Here is an 18,180-nt window from a genome sequence, read left to right on the forward strand (position 1 = left end):
GTTGAAACTTGGCGTGCTTATTGTTAACTCCTTCCCCATTGTCATTGTTTGAAAGGGAATGGTTGCAGTTACCACAGGGGTAAGAGGGTCAACTGTGTCATCTGGGGGACCCCTTGTATGGGATTACTGCAGAGATGGTAAAGGGAACGGGTCCTTATCTCAATACCCAGATTCAGTTGCAGTTCCCTGTGATTATTCACCAAACAGTTGTGCAGCTTGCACTGAGGGCTCCTCCTGGTCTCCTAGAGGAAAAGAAAGCACCTCCATTTGCATCTGTAGAACAGGCCCCTGGGGAACCATATGCTAAATTTATCAATCAGTCCAGGCAACCAGATGTGGTGGCACAGAACTGTCAGAGATTTGCTTTTATGGTACCCTCCATTAACAAACAGGCCCCAGCAAAGCACTATGAATGGCTAGTGCTTCTACAGGGGATGAGGGATTCCCCTACATTATGTCAATTATATGTGGCCTGGGCATTACAACCAATTCAGACAGCATGGTGTGATGTAATTATTTACCACTATATGGATAACATTCGGTTTGGTAGGCCAGAATGCTTCCATGATTCAGATTTAAAGTTTATTTGGGATACTTTGGAACCAAAAGGGTTGAAGATAGCCCTAGAGAAGGTTCAACAGAAACAGCCATGGCTATACTTGAGATGGAAAATATCAGACTCTACTATTCATCCCCAGATAGGTGATATAACTATGGTATTACATAACTTGATAAATGTACGAATGTTCCTGGATAATATTCAGTGGGGTTGCCACATTGTATGGATTACTAATGACGACTTAGCTATATTACTACCTTTACTGCAGTGCAGGACTGCGGAGATGCAGATTACACTTACAAATGACCACCAGCAGGCTCTTTCACAAATAGCTTCTAAGGTTGCAGCCGGCATTGCTTGCAGACGTATAGTAGCTGTTGCACTCTCTTTCATAATTAGCAATCATGTGTCTCTTCAATTTGCGGTGATTGGTCAGTGGCAAAAAGAGAAGGGGGAGAGTAAGGGGCGACAAAGACAGAAATGGTATCAGGAGGATGCCACTGACACTAACAGCATGGGTAATAGGAGTAGTATAAGTGACACAGGTGATGGCAAGGGTGGAATGATAGGGCAGCATTTTCGAGTTCTGGAATTGATTTTCCTACAGATTCAGCCAAAAATGAGTGTTCCATATTCTCCCATGGGCCAAGCGATGGTTGAACGATCACATCAGGTTTTAAAGGAACAATTAGTGAAACTAAAAGAGATCAAGAACATTGATGAGCGATTGTCCGAGGCATTGGTTGTCTTGAATCACTTGTTTGACTAGTGACTGAGAAGACCCTCCTGCGAGTATTCATTTTCAGACAATAAATATAGCAGCACCAAATGTGTTACCACAAATAAGAATGAATTACCGAGATCCTGCTACAGGAACTTGGAAAGGGCCATACAGGTACAGAAATACAATTAACACCTGTGATTACAATGACACTGCTAGGCAGGTTTTAGGGGCTGATGGCATGGAGACAAAGGGCAACAACTATAGCATTTGGAACAATCTTACAGCTATGGCCTTACCTCCTGATGTTTTTCTGATTTGCGGGGGTAGGGCCTGGCAAGGTATCCCTGTAAATGCTATCGGAGGTCCATGTTACTTAGATAAACTCACTATATTTGCTCCTAGCTTGTCACTGTTGTGTGAGATCACCAGACATAAATGGGCATTGCTCGCACCGGATTGCAATGATAATGTTGAATTACTTGGTGTTGCAGCTAGGGCAGCATTGGCAATTTTAGTGCCAGGAGTGGCATCTGCAGCCACACTTAACAACTTAGAAAAATTGGTATGCTGGGCCGAGAAGCAAGCCCATACCACCATAGAGATACTTGAGGAGATGTTGCCAGATCAAAATCGCCTGCAACATGTGTTCTTACAGGATCGAGCTGCTATTGACTTCTTGCTTTTGGCTCAAAGGCATGGGTGTGAGGACCTTGAGGGAATGTGCTGTTTAAACCATTTTGATCATAATGAGTCAATTCACAAATCCATTTCTTTCCTGAAAGAGCACATGAGAAAGATTCAATATGATATCAATCCTTTCAATCAATGGCTCACTGATTTGTTTGAAACAATGCATAGATGTTTACTGGGATTAGTCAAAGAGGGATTAAGGATTCTGTTTGTTGTGGTGTTAACCATCATTGCATGTTGTATTGTAATAAATGTGGTTAAAGGGTTACTTGCAAAACTGTTACATCGGGCTTGGTTTGCTCAAAAAGAAAAAGGGGGAATTGTTGAGGGATTTTTGAAACAGCAAAGATCCCATGGCTTGCTGCAGCTGAGCAAACCTAGCTACCAGGATGACTATGAGAAGTTCCCATGACAGTGTTTCCACATTGCCCAATTGAGGAATTTAGAAAAATATTGTTGCCAGTAGTTGGCTTCAAGGACAAGGTCTACATGACTGCTAAACACAAGGGGGTTGTTTTCTTGCAGGTGGGGTTGTTTTCTTGTAGTTGTTTGTCTGAGTGCTTTTGACCAATAATCTTATGTGAGACACTATCCGCCCCTGTTAAGTTCACTGTAAAAGTCAGGCTATTCGGGTAATAAAATGGAGCATGATCTGACCTGTGTCTGTCGTGTTTTCAGCTGTTCTTCCTGCAACATACTCTAACTCTTTGAGATTGACCCGTCAGCAAGTTGTTCACCACTCATACTATGTATTTACCTAGCTGTATGCTAGACATTTTGCCCAGAAGGATATTGTGAGAAGCTTTACTGAAATCCAAGAATATCAACTGGCTTCCATTGGTCAACTACGTGTAATTAACTAGCTGTAATTGGTCAACTAGCTGTAATTAAAGCTGTTGTGCATCTTCCACTTCACTTCATCACGGTAGCTCTGCCCCCTGCACCTGCTCTTCTTTCCATAGACCTTTACCACTTCACCTCTGCAAAGACACCTTTATATTTACAAGGCAGAGTGTTTTGGAAAGGCAGGACAACTGAAAAATGAAATTAAGCAGGAGTCAGAAACATTTCGGATCTCTTCCAATTCTTGGCCTTGCTACACGGCCACAAGTCACTTACCTTTGAGACAAGGACAACAACAGAAGCTGCTGTAGGGCTCTTTTCTGGCTCCAAAATTCCTGGACAACATACTGGCCATTTAAGAGTGAAACAGGCTGTATTTTCTTTCTCAGCAAAACTTTGACACAGTCAGTCAATGAGCTCACTGTAAAAATGAACAGTCACTGCAGGTAAACTTCCTAACCTAGCTACAGACACAATAAATTAAAACCTCAACACCTTAATAGTCCACCCCCATTTTCCATCAGAGATGGTTTACTGTCTGGTACTTAAACATGAATATTGCAAACTTTATATGTTAATGAAAAAGCTTGCTCAAAACTTAGTTCATCCAAATACAGTTAATTTGCAAGCTTAAACAGTAAGCAGCTTTGCTTTTCATTAATACATGTATACACTTCAAACAGGAAATGGAAACACAGTATCTTGATGTAAGACAAAAGTAATATCTGAAAACAATAACATATATTTCCATTTTCCCCAGTTTCATACTGTTGGAGTATTCTTTTTACCTCTGTCAGTTTATATTTACTATTCAAACCATGCCAAATCTGTGTATCTCAAATGTAATGTACTAGTATATTCTGCACTGGTTTATGAAGTAGGTGCCTATACAATGGATTAGTAAAATTCCGTAGCATGACTTAGGAATCAAACACAGGCTCCTTATCAAAATGTTCAGAGACATCAAGTGTGTTATAAATTGGCTCATAGAATAGAAAAACGGATTAAAACATTCTTATTTGGTCTTGCTGTATTTTTTATTCAAGCACATTAGCTGTTTTCTAAAGAATGAGTTGTTTATAACAGGGTTAGACAAAATGATGTTGGGAAGTGAATACAACCCTTTCTTTTACTAAATATCAAGAATCAGACTTGGTTCCCCTGACAACAATCTGCAGAAGTGCAAGCACCATATTTACTTACACCAGAGGTGTGGGCCACAAAACTCAGAGCACACAGAGAAAAATCAACTATTCCCTGAGCAGTGATAACCTCCCAACCAGGCAGCACCAGCTAATCCTCCCCCCCATGCCACCTTTACCCAAGGCATAGCCCAGAGGCTATAAAAAAGCCACACACTGGAAATGACTTCTGGTCACAAGCAACAGGGACGAAATTCAGGTTAACAGACTTGGTGGAAAAGGCTGCACTGCTACCATATCTCTGCAAATTGCTCTTCTGCTCCCTCACCCCTACCCTCCACCAGAGATAGCCCAATTTTACCTGCTCAGTAATGACATATTGCACAACCTACTTAAGATATTACAGCAATGGCAGCAGGGATCTGTGAAGCCAGAACAAACTTTAAAAGTTTCCCGGTAAACTGTTTGAGCCCATTAAGGAATAAAGCAAGATACCTATGGAGACTTGACTTGCACATGAAAGATTTAAGTCTTTCAAAATGTCACATACAACTAATTTGTGTTAGGGAAGCAATTTGATCTTGCAGTTTATTTACACCACACATTGTTTTTTTCTCTGTAAAAATGTAACAAGGTAGTTATTGGTGCAAAAAGGAGTACGCTCACAGTAGTTTGCAGAATGCTTTCCTTTAGCAGCTGTGCATTATTACCATTTTCAAAGGCAGGACTTGAAGATTTATCATCATTGCTATCTAAGGATCTTTCTTTGGCTAGGTGATGAAGAACTAGACATAACAAATTCTCATCTGTTAATGTCACCACTTGCAGTGTGCTTTGGTGTCCTGTTAATACACAGATGGAGGATCAAATCAGAGACCAATTGTCAGAGCCACTGACTGCAGGAAACTAAATCAGTTTAGATAGAAGCCAAAATAATATCAAGATTTTTTGTTTTTTAATCACATCCCAAGCTTTATGTAACACAAACATGACATAATTTTAAGGTCAAGGGAACAGATAAAGGTTTTGAAGGTGCTCAGATTTAAAACCTTAGAGAAAGAGCAAGGGTGACAATTGACATGAACTGTGGTTAGCTAGCTGCATCCAGGGGGGCCTGCTGAGTTGTGTGAGGGTGTTTGCTGGACAAATGCAGCTAGGAAAGTCCCACAAGAGTCTGAGAGCTCCCACATCATGAGTATGCTGTTAGAAGTGACACAAACTGAGTTTTGTTACTTCCAGCAATGCTTCCCTCTTCTGCCAGCTGCAGAGTAAGCCAAACCAAGGGCTGTCCACCTCTGTCCGGAAGGAAATGCAGTAACATGCTTGACATCAACATTTGTGCTAGCCGCATGTTACACTAGTGCTGCAACAGGCTGAAGCTGGCCAGTTTGGCATTAGCTTAGCAAGAAAATCAGGGCATCCTTCCATAGCTGTGCAGGTGATCCTTCTGTAACTACTGTCTCACATCAGCATGTGATCCTAGGTCCCTTTTCCAGATTCAAGTGAGCAAGCGATGAAACTTTTATCAATGACTGTGGTAAGTTCCAATTTCATTTTGGCTAGCTATTCATCTGGTGTCCAATATACAGTCTCCTGTCTGAGAACAGCTGGCCACCTGTGTAAATAAGTTTTTGAACATGAACTTTCATACTATATGCAGTCTTCCTGGAGATGCCATGGTTGGTTTTCCCCTTCTCCTGTTTCCAGAGCAAACCAGAAGCAGAAACACAGGGGGGTTGTAATAACATCTTCCATATTCATTTCCAGAAGCAAAGATTCCAGAATCTTTTACAAGCATGTGTTACGCTTTGCAGCATTAGGGAGTCTCAGAACAAACAAGAGAGAGCGAGACAAGGAGCTACAGACACAGAACTACACAATTTACTGGCCCTGGACATGCACTAACTTTCAGGTACTCAGGGTGTGTGAAACCTTGCACAAATACATATTTGAACATACAATATCAATACAGCAAGTGTCAAACACAAGTGCATACACAGTGGCAAACAGAGTATCCAAGTTCTTGGTCTTGCTCTTCATGTTTCTTTAGTCTTGTATTTGGAATACAAGCAATACAGAATCCGCATTGTAGACTTCATATCTCCTTTCACAATATCTGTGGATGCACAAGAAACAAACAAACATCAACAACAACAAAACAAAAAAAGATGAGAAGTATTAGCAATCCCTGGAAGAAGGGGAAGAATCCAAGCCAAATCCAAGCCAAAGAATCTTCCACATTTGCCTAGTTGTAACACAAACGTAGACTGTCCAATTGCAACAAAAAGCAAAACAGGAACCACAGAGTTAGCAATTTATTTATGTATTAAATGAACATAAGGAAAAGGGACCTTTCGCTGCACTATCTTGCTGGAAGACAAGATAAATAATGCATAGTAATAAATAATTCTTAGCTAGCTCAGAACAAGAGGAAAGAGTAGATAATTTAATAGGACTTTACACCTTTTTTTTTTTTTTTTTTTATGATTCTCCTGTGGCATGACTCATGTTGGAAATTACCTTACACTATTTTTTGCTTGTAATGTTTCTATGACATTTTGCTGCTGTAGTTTGTTTTCTGTGTTGTTGTTGGGTTTTTTTCTTTTAGTTTTCAGCTTCCATGTTCTTGCTAGGCAACCTGCTCTTGTGTTTAATAATTACAAAGGAAGATGATAACTGATTTAGAAAGTTTACTGTTCTTCTTACATTGTTGTAAATCACCAGAAGAAACACTAACAATGAAACACCAGCAGATGAAATCCTTTAACAGTAAATAGCATAGCTGTAATAAGTACTTCTAAATCATACTAAATTCAGTCACTAGCTGAGAATTTTCCCTATGACCTACCAGCTATTCTAGCTTTAGGTAGAGCAGTCAGTCTTTCTGATCCTCAGGACATCTTCTGAAATGTCTTCCCATATGAAACAAGTTTGTTTTTAAATCACTAAAACATTTTGTGAGATAGGAAAACAGCTTTCCCTCCAGTTCAGCTGCTGCACATTCACTAAAAATTGCCACTGTTCTAAATCTGTAAAAAATACTAACTTATTAAACGGTTGAAATTTAGTGTAAAGTTACTAAAGTTATAGCAATGCAACATTTTTAGCATAGGAATAAAAATTGTTCAAAAACAATTTTCAGCTTTATTATTATTCATTCTGAATGAGGAGCTATCAGGCAGTCATATAATAAAATGCACAAGAGCCACACTGCAGAACCTACTTTCTTCAATTACTTTAACTTCTGCAAGCCAGGATATTAGCAAGTCTATTCCAGACAAGTCTGTGTGTCATGACTCACCTTCAGAGTTCACAGAAAAATTTAGAAGACCTCCATCTGTCAGCAAATCCAATGCAAGGTTAACATTGTGAAGCTGTGGATGAGAGAGGGACAGATCAACATAACAGAAAGTACTTTCCATCTAGCAGCACAGGGGCCAGGATGTTTTCAAAAGCATTTCTCTAATAGCTGGAGTAAGATACTGATTCATAAATATGTACTCACTTCATTAGTTTTGGTGGAGGTGCTCTTCAGAACTTCTATCAATTATCACATAAAATCAGATGTAAAATCCATCTCCAACAAAATGTATCCCATGAGGTGGGAAGAACAATCCATTTATTTAAAAATAGACCTTGCATGTGAAAGCCTTGTGCTAATTGATGTTTCCATGGGGAAAAGAGGCTAGATTCATAACTGGATCTAATAGATGCATGGCATTTATGTCTACTTATTTTTAAAATTAAAATAATTTTTAAAATATCCATATGCTTACTGCATTTGGAACTATATATATATTTATATATAAATGAAGTAAAAAGATGTCTATATTTCATTAAGAATTATAAAGATTAGAAATCTTCTGATTAGCTACATTTGTGAGGTAGAAGTTTCTGCTTTAATGTATGAAGATGTATATGCATGGTAACAGCAGTGATGATATCTACTTAATATTACTCAAGAGAAATCAAGCACACCTCTATGAATAACGGTTGGGGATCTTTTCCTGATTATTTTTTCTCTCCTGTTTTTCTTTCACTTCCCCACATAAAAGTAGCAACAAAGGCATATGCAGTAATTATGAATGATATTTTAAAATAATATAATATCCCACTTACTAGCTTCTTACTAGTTTAAGGGCAGCTGTTTATCTGGATGGTAATTAGAAGGCTCCCTTGCTCTAATGAAATACCTGTAAGAACTTCAAATTGTTTCTTCATACATTCCGTAGGCTACCGAGCAATTTATCCTTCAGGAGGTACATCATAAAACGCTGCCATGCTGTTCCCTATTATCTTCTGACAACAAGTACTGGGGTCCCACTAGCATAAGCCAAGAAAAAAACTGTGCTCTCAAGTGAAGTAACAGATTTCTGTTTTACCAGCTTCTGTGATATACAAGTAACTAACTGACAGTTTGAACTCAAGCTTGTTTTCTTCCTTTCATAGTCAGCACATGGGAGACCTTAGGCTCATACACATCTAAACAATTTTCTGATCAGAATGAATAAATAAAATGTTTTCTTATTTAACTGGCACAGGTAAAAGGGTCACATTTTTCCCTTTGTAAGCATATGAGATTTACAAGGAAAGAAAACATGCAGATTCCAAAATAAACCTTCAGACAGAAATACTGATAACCCAAGAAAGGCAACCTAGAAAAATAAGCTGTTCCATCCAGCTGCATTTCCAGACTCTAAAGAGCTGGCAAATTCTCTAGGATTTACGATCTGACAGAGATTGGGATGTTTGGGGTACTTCAACTCCAGGACTCTTTTGACAAAATAAACCAAGTCTGCAGTTTTAATATATATATAGGCGCCCTCCCAGGTTTCATCTCCTTACCAATGTTCACCCTTGTTTCCAGCCTGACATATTTCATAATTATATCCTTTGTATCAGGACATATGCTTTTCTATCAACATGAGAATATAGGTCTAGACCTTATTTACAATTTCTTATAATTCTCATTGTTTGTAACAAACACCCAGAAAACCTGCACCAAATCTACCCACTCACAACATGGACTTCTTGCACCTGCAGGCCAGTCACCTCCAGGATTTTGGCTCCTTCTTTCCTCAGCTCTCCGGCCCCTCTAATGTCCTCCTTGCCCTTTTCATTTTTTGTTTTTGTTTTCCTCTTCAGTACCATTGCTTTCATCCCAGTACCCTCTCCTTATGATTCACAAGGTGTATGTATCAGCTTCAAGCTTCCAGCTTGAGTAAAAGTTGATGCACCGCACTGATCTCAATTGCGTGCATGGTTGTCACCATTTTTATAACACAAATGAGATATTTTAAATCTTAGCAAAGGTTATATTTTCACACTTTACTGTACCAATTAACATCAAAAATGTTTGGGAGGAAGACGCCGCATGGCATATGAAAGACATATTTTATGTACAAATGACAGCTGAACAATGGCAGTTCAATATTTTTAGCTATATTAGCTATATTGTCATCCCGCCTTTTTCTTTTTTTTTTTTTTTAAAACAAATAGAGAAGAAATAAACGGTAAGTATCACTTTGGCGAAGTGTTCAACTGCAAGTCCAATACTTTAAAGAAACATTGCTAGAATGTGTATTATTGTATCAAACCAGTACACAATCTCATTGTATCCCCTTCTCTGGGGCCAGTGAACAGCACATGCAACAACGTAAGAATTACTAGAAGGTCTGAGCTCTGGTTTGTACCTAACATTTTAGGACATCTCATTTCTTGAAAGAGATCTGTAAGGCCTGAATAGGACTAATCCAAAAAGAAAAAGATTACCTACAAAATATTAAATGAAAAAAAAAAAAAAAAAAAAAAAAAAACAGTAATCAACTTCCTCTGAATGAAGTTACTAGAAATGTTAAAAGTTTACTTCTAATTCAATGAACCAGAGCACACAATTTTGGAAACAGGGCAGAGGAAGAGAAAGGGAAAGAAAACCAATGCAAATAAGTGCTTTGATTTTATTTGACTCAACCCTTCAAAATACGTTTTCCTGTTCTGAATCATCTTAGATATAAAACCTAAATTTTCTTAATACCTTTAACAATCATCAGCTTACAACAGTGACTTTTTGATAAAATCTGAACCTAGGTCTCAGATAGTTATGCTTTTAAATGTTTTAATAAAAAGCCCCACAGAAGTATTTATTATTTAGTAAGGGACCCCTGAGAATGTTCATCACAGATAAATAGTGCCCAAGGTGATTAACTGTGGTTAGACTGGGAATCAAGAGAAAGATTAATTTGTGTGGGAAACCCCAAATGAAAATCATATCAGAGGAGAGATTCTCATCTCAGCCAGCTCTCAAGCAGAAAGGATTTGACACATTTCACCTTCAGAGATCTAAATTCACACAATCCAGAAAAAACAGCCAGGGTTTGATATTTTTCTGAGCTGTCCAGTGACTCATGGGAAAAAAGTTCCACAGCTTTCACTGATTTTACGGTGCGCAGGCATACAAAATCATCAACATAACTAACGGTCATCATTGGTCAGCTTCCTAGAAGTGCCAGTGATCCAACATGGTCAGCAACTGAGCTTTTGTCTCCTCTGTGATCCTAGCCACACAACAGACAACTTGAAAAGATCAGAGAATCACAGAATTTCTAGGTTGGAAGAGACCTCAAGATCATCGAGTCCAACCTCTGACCTAATGCTAACAGTCCTCCACTAAACCATATCCCTAAGCTCTACATCTAAACATCTTTTAAAGACTTCCAGGAATGGTGACTCCACCACTTCCCTGGGCAGCCTGTACCAATGTCTAACAACCCTTTCGGTAAAGAAGTTCTTCCTAACATCCAACCTAAAACTCCCCTGGCGCAACTTTAGCCCATTCCCCCTCGTCCTGTCACAAGTCACGTGGGAGAACAGGCCAACCCGCACCTCACTACAGCCTCCTTTAAGATATCTGTAGAGAGCAATAAGGTCTCCCCTAAGCCTCCTTTTCTCCAGGCTGAACAAGCCCAGCTCCCTCAGCCGCTCCTCGTAGGACTTGTTCTCCAGGCCCCTCACCAGCTTCGTCACCCTTCTTTGGACCCTCTCAAGCACCTCGATGTCCTTCTTGTAGCGAGGGGCCCAAAACTGAACACAGTACTCGAGGTGCGGCCTCACCAGAGCCAGGTACAGGGGGACGATCACCTCCCTAGCCCTGCTGGCCACACTGTGTCTTATGCAAGCCAGGATGCTGTTGGCCTTCTTGGCCACCTGAGCACACTGCTGGCTCATATTCAGCTGACTATCAACCATCACTCCCAGGTCCTTCTCTGCCTGGCAGCTCTCCAACCACTCATCTCCCAGCCTGTAGCTCTGCTTGGGGTTATTGCGCCCCAGATGCAGGACCCGGCACTTGGCCTTGTTGAACTTCATGCAGTTGACCTCAGCCCATCGGTCCAGCCTATCCAGATCCTCCTGCAGAGCTTTCCTACCCACAAACAGATCGAAATACGCACCTAGCTTGGTGTAATCTGCAAACTTACTGAGGGTGCACTCAATGCCCTCGTCCAGATCATCGATGAAGATATTAAAGAGAACCGGCCCCAGCACCGAGCCCTGGGGGATGCCACTAGTGACCGGCCTCCAACTGGACTTGACTCCATTTACCACGACTCTTTGGGCCCAGCCATTCAGCCAGTTTCCAACCCAACTAAGTGTGCACCAGTCCAAGCCTAGGGCAGCCAGTTTCTTGAGGAGAATGCTGTGGGAGACGGTGTCAAAAGCCTTGCTGAAGTCAAGGTAGACCACATCCACAGCCTTTCCCTCATCCACCCAGCGCGTCACTTTGTCATAGAAGGAGATCAGGTTCGTCAAACAGGATCTGCCTTTCATAAACCCATGCTGACTGGGCCTGATTGCCTGCTTGCCCTGCAAGTGCCGCATGATGACTCTCAAGAGGATCTGCTCCATGAGCTTCTCTGGCACTGAGGTCAAACTGAGAGGCCTGTAGTTTCCCGGGTCTGCCCTCCGGCCCTTCTTGTAGATGGGCGTCACGTTTTCTAGCCGCCAGTCAACTGGGACCTCCCCCGATAGCCAGGACTGCTGATAAATGATGGATAGTGGCTTGGCCAGCTCCTCTGCCAGTTCTCTCAGTACCCTTGGGTGGATCCCATCCAGCCCCATCGACTTGTACACATCCAAGTGCCGTAGCAGGTCACCAACCAGTTTTTCGTGGATAGTGAGGGCCACATCCTGCTCCCCATCCCCTTCCACCAGCTCAGGGTACTGGGTATCCAGAGAACACCTGGTATTGCTGCTAAAGACTGAAGCAAAGAAGGCATTAAGCACCTCTGCCTTTTCTTCATCTCTTGTAACTTTCTCCCCGCATCCAGTAAAGGATGGAGATTCTCCTCAGTCCTCCTTTTTGTGTTGATGTATTTATAAAAACGTTTTTTGTTATCTTTAACAGCAGTAGCCAGATTGAGTTCCAGATGAGCTTTGGCCTTCCTAATTTTGTCCCTGCACAGCCTCGCTACATCCTTATAGTCCTCCCTAGTGGCCTGCCCACTTTTCCAAAGATTATAAACCCTCTTTTTTCTCCTAAGCTCAAGCCACAATTCTCTGTTCTCAGTCTTCTTCCCCGCCAGCTCGTCTTTGGGCACATGGGGACAGACCGTTCCTGCACCATTAAGATTTCCCTCTTGAAGAGTGCCCAGCCTTCCTGGACCCCTCCACCCTTTAGAACTGCCTCCCAAGGGACTCTACCAACTAGTGTCCTGAGCAGCTCAAAGTCAGCCCTCCGGAAGTCCAATACAGCAGTTTTACTGATCCCCTTCCTGGCCTCGCCAAGAATAGTGAACTCCACCATTTCGTGGTCACTCTGCCCAAGACAGCTCCCGACAATCACATCCTCCACCAGTCCTTCTCTGTTTGTGAAGAGAAGGTCTAGCGGGGCACCACCCCTGGTAGGCTCACTAACCAGCTGCGTCAGGAAGCTATCTTCCACGCTCTCCAGAAACCTCCTAGACTGCTTTCTCTGGGCTGTGTTGTGCTTCCAGGATATGTCAGGGAAGTTGAAGTCCCCCACAAGTACAAGCACTGACAATTTCACAACTTCTGTCAGTTGCCTGTAGAACTCCTCATCCGTCTCCTCATCCTGGTTCGGCGGTCTATAGCAGACCCCGACCAGGACACTAGCCTTGTTGTCCCTGCCGATCCTAACCCAAAGGGACTCGACCTTGTCATTCCCAGCCTCGAGTTCTACAACATCGAAAGACAATCTAATATAGAGAGCCACACCACCACCCCTGTGCTGCCTATCCCTTCTGAAGAGCTTATAGCCAGGCATTGCAGCACTCCAGTCATGAGACTGGTCCCACCATGTCTCCGTGATGGCAACCAAGTCGTAGCCTGCCTGCTGCACGATGGCTTCCAGCTCCTCCTGTTTGTTACCCATGCTGCATGCATTGGTGTAGATGCACTTCAGCTGGGCCATTACCTCATCCCCCGGCCTTGCTATTGTTTCCCCTGGCACAGCTCCAACAATCCTTGCTTCAGTCCCATCCCCCTTCTTACCTAGTTTAAAGCCCTGTCAATGAGCCCTGCCAGCTCCTGGCCCAGGATCCTTTTTCCCCTAAAAGATAGGGACCCATCTGCGGCCATCAGGCCAGGTGCTGAGTAAAGCGCCCCATGGTTGAAAAACCCAAGATTTCTGCATTGGCACCAGCCCCTGAGCCACGTCTTTAACAGGTGGGCTTGCCATGTCCTCTCTGTACCCCTCCCTGCCACAGTAGGGATGGATGAAAACACCACCTGCACTCCCGCTCCATCCACTAACCGTCCCAGTCCCCTGATGTCTCTTTTGATAGCCTTCAGGCTTCTCTCTTCAATGTCGTCACTACCTGCCTGGACTATCAAAAGAGGATAATAATCAGAGGGGCGTACCAGGTTGGGAAGCTTCCTGGCAACGTCCCTGACCCTGGCCCCAGGGAGGCAGCAGACTTCCCTATGGGTAGGGGTCAGGCCGACAAATAGGGCCCTCTGTTCCCCTAAGAAGAGAGTCTCCAACAACAATAACCCTCCTGTCTTTCTTGATGGAGGCAGTCCTGAGGCGTGGAGTCGACCTCCTCGCCCTAGGCATCCTCCTGGGAACACTTGCTACCTCTTCCTCACCCACCGGTCTGTCGAGCTCCAGGGCCTCAAACCTGTTGCGTAAGGGCACCTGGGAAGGTGGGGCCGGAAGGGGAGGGCATCGCCTGCGATGTCGAGCAGGGACCTGTTTCCATTCCTCCTCAACTTCCAGGTCCCCTCCCTCTGCCCGACGGAGGCAGGGCAGGGGCTCCACCCCCATTTGGGGTGTCTCACCTCGATACCTCTCCTTGAAGCCCTGCAGGGAGTTACTCCACCAGTCTATCTTCCGCTCACACTCCCTGATATCCCTCAACCTCTCCACCTCCTCCTTGAGCTCCGCCACCATGCGGATCAGGTCATCCACCTGCTCGCACCTCACGCACGCAGTTTCTCTGCCTCCCGCCGACAGCAGCAACAGGCTCAGACACTCCCTGCATCCGGTGACCTGAACGGGTAGTTTTTTAACGGGTAGTCAGTCTGGGTGTGTACCGACTTCCTGGAGAGCGCACCGTGCCTGGTGGAGACCATTATCGCCTAGCGAACAGCTGTTGTTAAGGAGGTGTTCGTATGGGCGGGGGGAGCGCTCCGCCCTTCCTGCTCGCCCTGCCTGCGCGAACTGCCGCGCTAACTGCCGCGCCACTCCCTTCTGACGCGCCACGCCCTGTTTGCCCGCCCTGTTCGCCGCACTCCTAGTCGCTCGCGCTCCCTAGGGGCAGCTTTTGAACGGCTGGGGAGGGGGCGCTGCTGGCTCCGCCTGCGCCTCGTCAGCCTCCCTCACGAGGGCTGCCGGGTCCTGGCGGCTCCCTCAAGTAGGCTCGATGCCGGAAAAATTAGCCCTGCCTGGCCCGATCCCCCGCTCCGCTGCAGAACGCGTCTGCCCCGGAGCCGATCGCCTCGGCAAATATCTCAAATATCCAAAAATATTTCAATATCATGGATCTGTGGATGAGGCTTTCACAGCAGCATCCCAACATCCACTACCTTCTGGTTGATCCTTTTTTTTTCTTTGGAAGCACTGATAAAATATGCCTGTTGGAGGTTGAGAATGGAGCCAGGCAAAGCTGGCTGGGTAGATTACAGCTCCCAGCCTTGGGAGAGGAAAAGATTCTCAAAAGCTTCTGAAGCACAGAGGGGACTTTCAAAATGTTCTGGTCATGTCTCAGTTAAGGTATGGCATAAGGAAAGCTATATGGATCCAGTTCTGTTTTGCACAGTATGTCATCTGGTTAAAGATGTCAATTGTAGGACAGACTTGTAGGAGGATAGCACATCAGTTCCCTGCCACAGAGAGCCTCTGATTTGCACTGGAAGGCTTCAGAAGCATGTATCTACCTAAATAAACGCAAGTAATAATAGTTTGCCTCACATGAGACAATATTTAGTTTTTGAAGGAGAAACAACCTGTCCCAAAGTACTTCAACAGTACCTAAAGCCTGCTTTTGGATTGTCCCAAAGAACTATCAGCAAATACCATGCACATATGACTCTAAGTGGCAGGAGTAACAGTAAGACATAGGGCTCTTCACTGGCATATGGAAGCAATAAATACACAAGATGTTTGAAGCTTCAAGCTCTAAATGATTAAATAACAAGTTACCATCTCTGTGGTGCTGGCTGGAATCAGGAAGAAATCCCTTAAATTCAGAAAGTAACCCTCCAGTTGTCCAATTAACAAAAGTAAGAGAACTCCATCTGCAAACTGAAAAAAGGAACAATCTGAATATTATTTATTATGTGGGCTTTTAGTACATTCTTCAGATAAATGCCATTCTAGTGATAAAAGAATTGCAATGGTACTCTAGCAACCAGATGGTCCAATGACTCAGCTTTCTTGACCTCTTAAACAGTGAGCTTTGTATGTACTTATGTAATGTTGCTAAGCTCATATTAGTAAAAATATGACCTTGCAAAAGGACAGCTATTAAAACAAATTGTTCCAGATGTGAAAAGACTTCAGACGACCACAACCAGCAAACACGTGACTACACTTATGCCTAGGGGCTGAGATTTATGACAAAACCCTCTCAGAATTTCCTTCCTCACAGCTGTCCACCAGGAAAACCCAGAAGAGCGATGGAGCATGGCCCCACTCCTCATCTATGCAGCGTAAATCACAGGGACTGACACTGCATCCAGGGGCTGAGTGACTGAAGCAAAGCAGGACTTGATGGCTGATTTCTTCTGTCATTACTATGCACATGTCTGCAGAAGCAGAGAAAGAAAATGCCACTGGGGATGTCCCCGAGTTCATGTTTGCTCACTCCCCAAAGACAGCATAGGTGTGTTTATGGGACCTGGGAAGGTGATCCTCAGGTGTGCAATGAGCACTTCTGCAACTTCATGGACTCTAAAGAAGCTTGATGTTCAGAGGATGGGGCTTTGAAATTTAATGGAAGTCAGGCCTTCCTACCCTAAAGCAAATCCAGCATTAAGGATTACTAAACACCAGCAACCAACCTGGCTTTCAGTGTAATTGTCATTTCCATCCTGACAGAAAGAATATTCAGGAGTTCTCTGAAAACTGGACTCTGAAAATGACTCCCTGTAGCATTACAAGGACCATGCACTCTTCAATACAACGTTATATTTTACCACTACTTAATAGCTTCAGAAACTTCAGAGACTAAAGCCTCACATCCTAACCCAAAGCTAGATATAATTGTGATGTTGCCAAGAAAAAACTGCTACAACAAAAAGGAGGAAACCTAATGGCAAGAGGAAACACTCGAATGACAAAACATGTTGACATACAGCTCAGAGCAGGCTACCTGAGATTCCATGTCTTTCACATTTAATCCTAATTTTCCAACATGCTGGTTGACAAATTGCAAAAATACCTAAAGAAAAAAATAAGGGGAGTAGAGAGGGGAAGGAAGGAGAATTTTATTCAGTGAAGTTATGAATTATGTTTTACCCTACAGATTTTGTCTGTTAAAGAATAAATAAATTACCTTTTTTACATCATCCAGCCTATCTGGAGCACGGCTAAATAATTCATCAAAGGCATCATCTGCTGCATCAAAACAACATTAATTGGTATTATTTGGAACAACTGTCATATCAAAGGTTTAAGAAGGCTTGAGGAAAAAAGTGATCACACCTTATAAGCCAGGGAAGAACAAAAACTGTAGGGAGAAGGGGAAAAAATCCTACTTTTGAATTTAACATGGGGCAGTAGTAGAGGCTTCCTTTTGGCCTGATTACATCAGTAAAAAACAATTTGTTTCATTCAGCTCTCCCATTCTCACCTGCAGAGATTCTCAAGATCTGTGCTGCACCAGTTCTAGCAGCAAAACTAATTGGAGAATGGGTTTCTACAGTGCAGGAAAGCAAGTACAGCTTTGCTTAAGGAAGATTCCTCCTAAAAGCCAGAAACAGAGAAGCCCCTGCTGTGAAGAAGCTTCATTGGGTTTGCCCTCCTTCCCTGTTAGGGTGTTGCTGCAGGAGCACTGTTAAGAAACAGGTGGATCCGTCACAGTTCTGAGCCACAGTCTGCAGCCCGCAATAGTCTCACCAACTAGAGAGTCCTCTTCTGGAGCCATGCTCTGGGACTTTGTTCTTTATTAAGCAAGCTGCTTTAAAAATAGAGACAGCATTCCAAAGAGTGAATTTCAGATTTCTCTTTCCAGCAGAATAAGCCTACTGGAAGAAATACCTAATTATAGGTTTTTTTTTTTCACTATTTCAGCCCACACTAGAGGCCACTCAGCAGAATAAGTGATAAATACATATGATACATTTGCACCTCTGCGAAGGATTAAAATGTTAACATAAAGGGCACAGCAGAGAATTAAACAGTTGCTCTAATTCATTGGTGATGAAATGTGCTCCTTTCCAGAAAGGAGGAACAGCTCATGGTATACAAACCAAAAGCCTCACACCGAAGCTTAAGCAGTGCCCATACCTCCTGCATGCTTTGCACACATGGCCATTTTTCACCTCAGGTGTTTCATGCCCCTCGAAAGCCCTAAGGGTAAAATCTCTGTGGAAGCTGCTTGTTCTACTGAGGTGCCTCCCACCAGCAGATTCCAGAATCTCATCTGCAAGCTGCAGAAAGGAAATGACATTGGAACTATTTACAGGCAATGAGAAGCACAATCCTCATGGCACTGTACTCATAAGTAGTTCCAACAGAGAGAATGTGATCAGTGCACACTGAT

General features: G+C 43.1%; 1 protein-coding gene across 3 annotated transcripts in view; it reads right to left on the reverse strand.

Moving 5' to 3' along the window:
- Positions 1–4,891: 4,891 nt before the first annotated feature.
- Positions 4,892–18,180, reverse strand: part of PARVG (parvin gamma) — a 33,232-nt gene continuing 19,943 nt past the window's right edge. For all 3 annotated transcript variants that reach the window (XM_005030078.6, XM_038173355.2, XM_038173356.2), the window contains exons 9-13: positions 16,972–17,033; positions 16,789–16,857; positions 15,618–15,719; positions 7,260–7,332; positions 4,892–6,074 (exon numbers count right to left, since the gene is read on the reverse strand). In XM_005030078.6, the coding sequence (XP_005030135.1) occupies positions 5,995–6,074; positions 7,260–7,332; positions 15,618–15,719; positions 16,789–16,857; positions 16,972–17,033 (386 nt within the window). In that variant the 3' untranslated portion in view covers positions 4,892–5,994. The remainder of the gene's footprint in view (positions 6,075–7,259; positions 7,333–15,617; positions 15,720–16,788; positions 16,858–16,971; positions 17,034–18,180) is intronic.

This window comes from Anas platyrhynchos, chromosome 1 (genome assembly GCF_047663525.1).
Source record: "Anas platyrhynchos isolate ZD024472 breed Pekin duck chromosome 1, IASCAAS_PekinDuck_T2T, whole genome shotgun sequence".
NCBI lineage: Eukaryota > Metazoa > Chordata > Aves > Anseriformes > Anatidae > Anas > Anas platyrhynchos.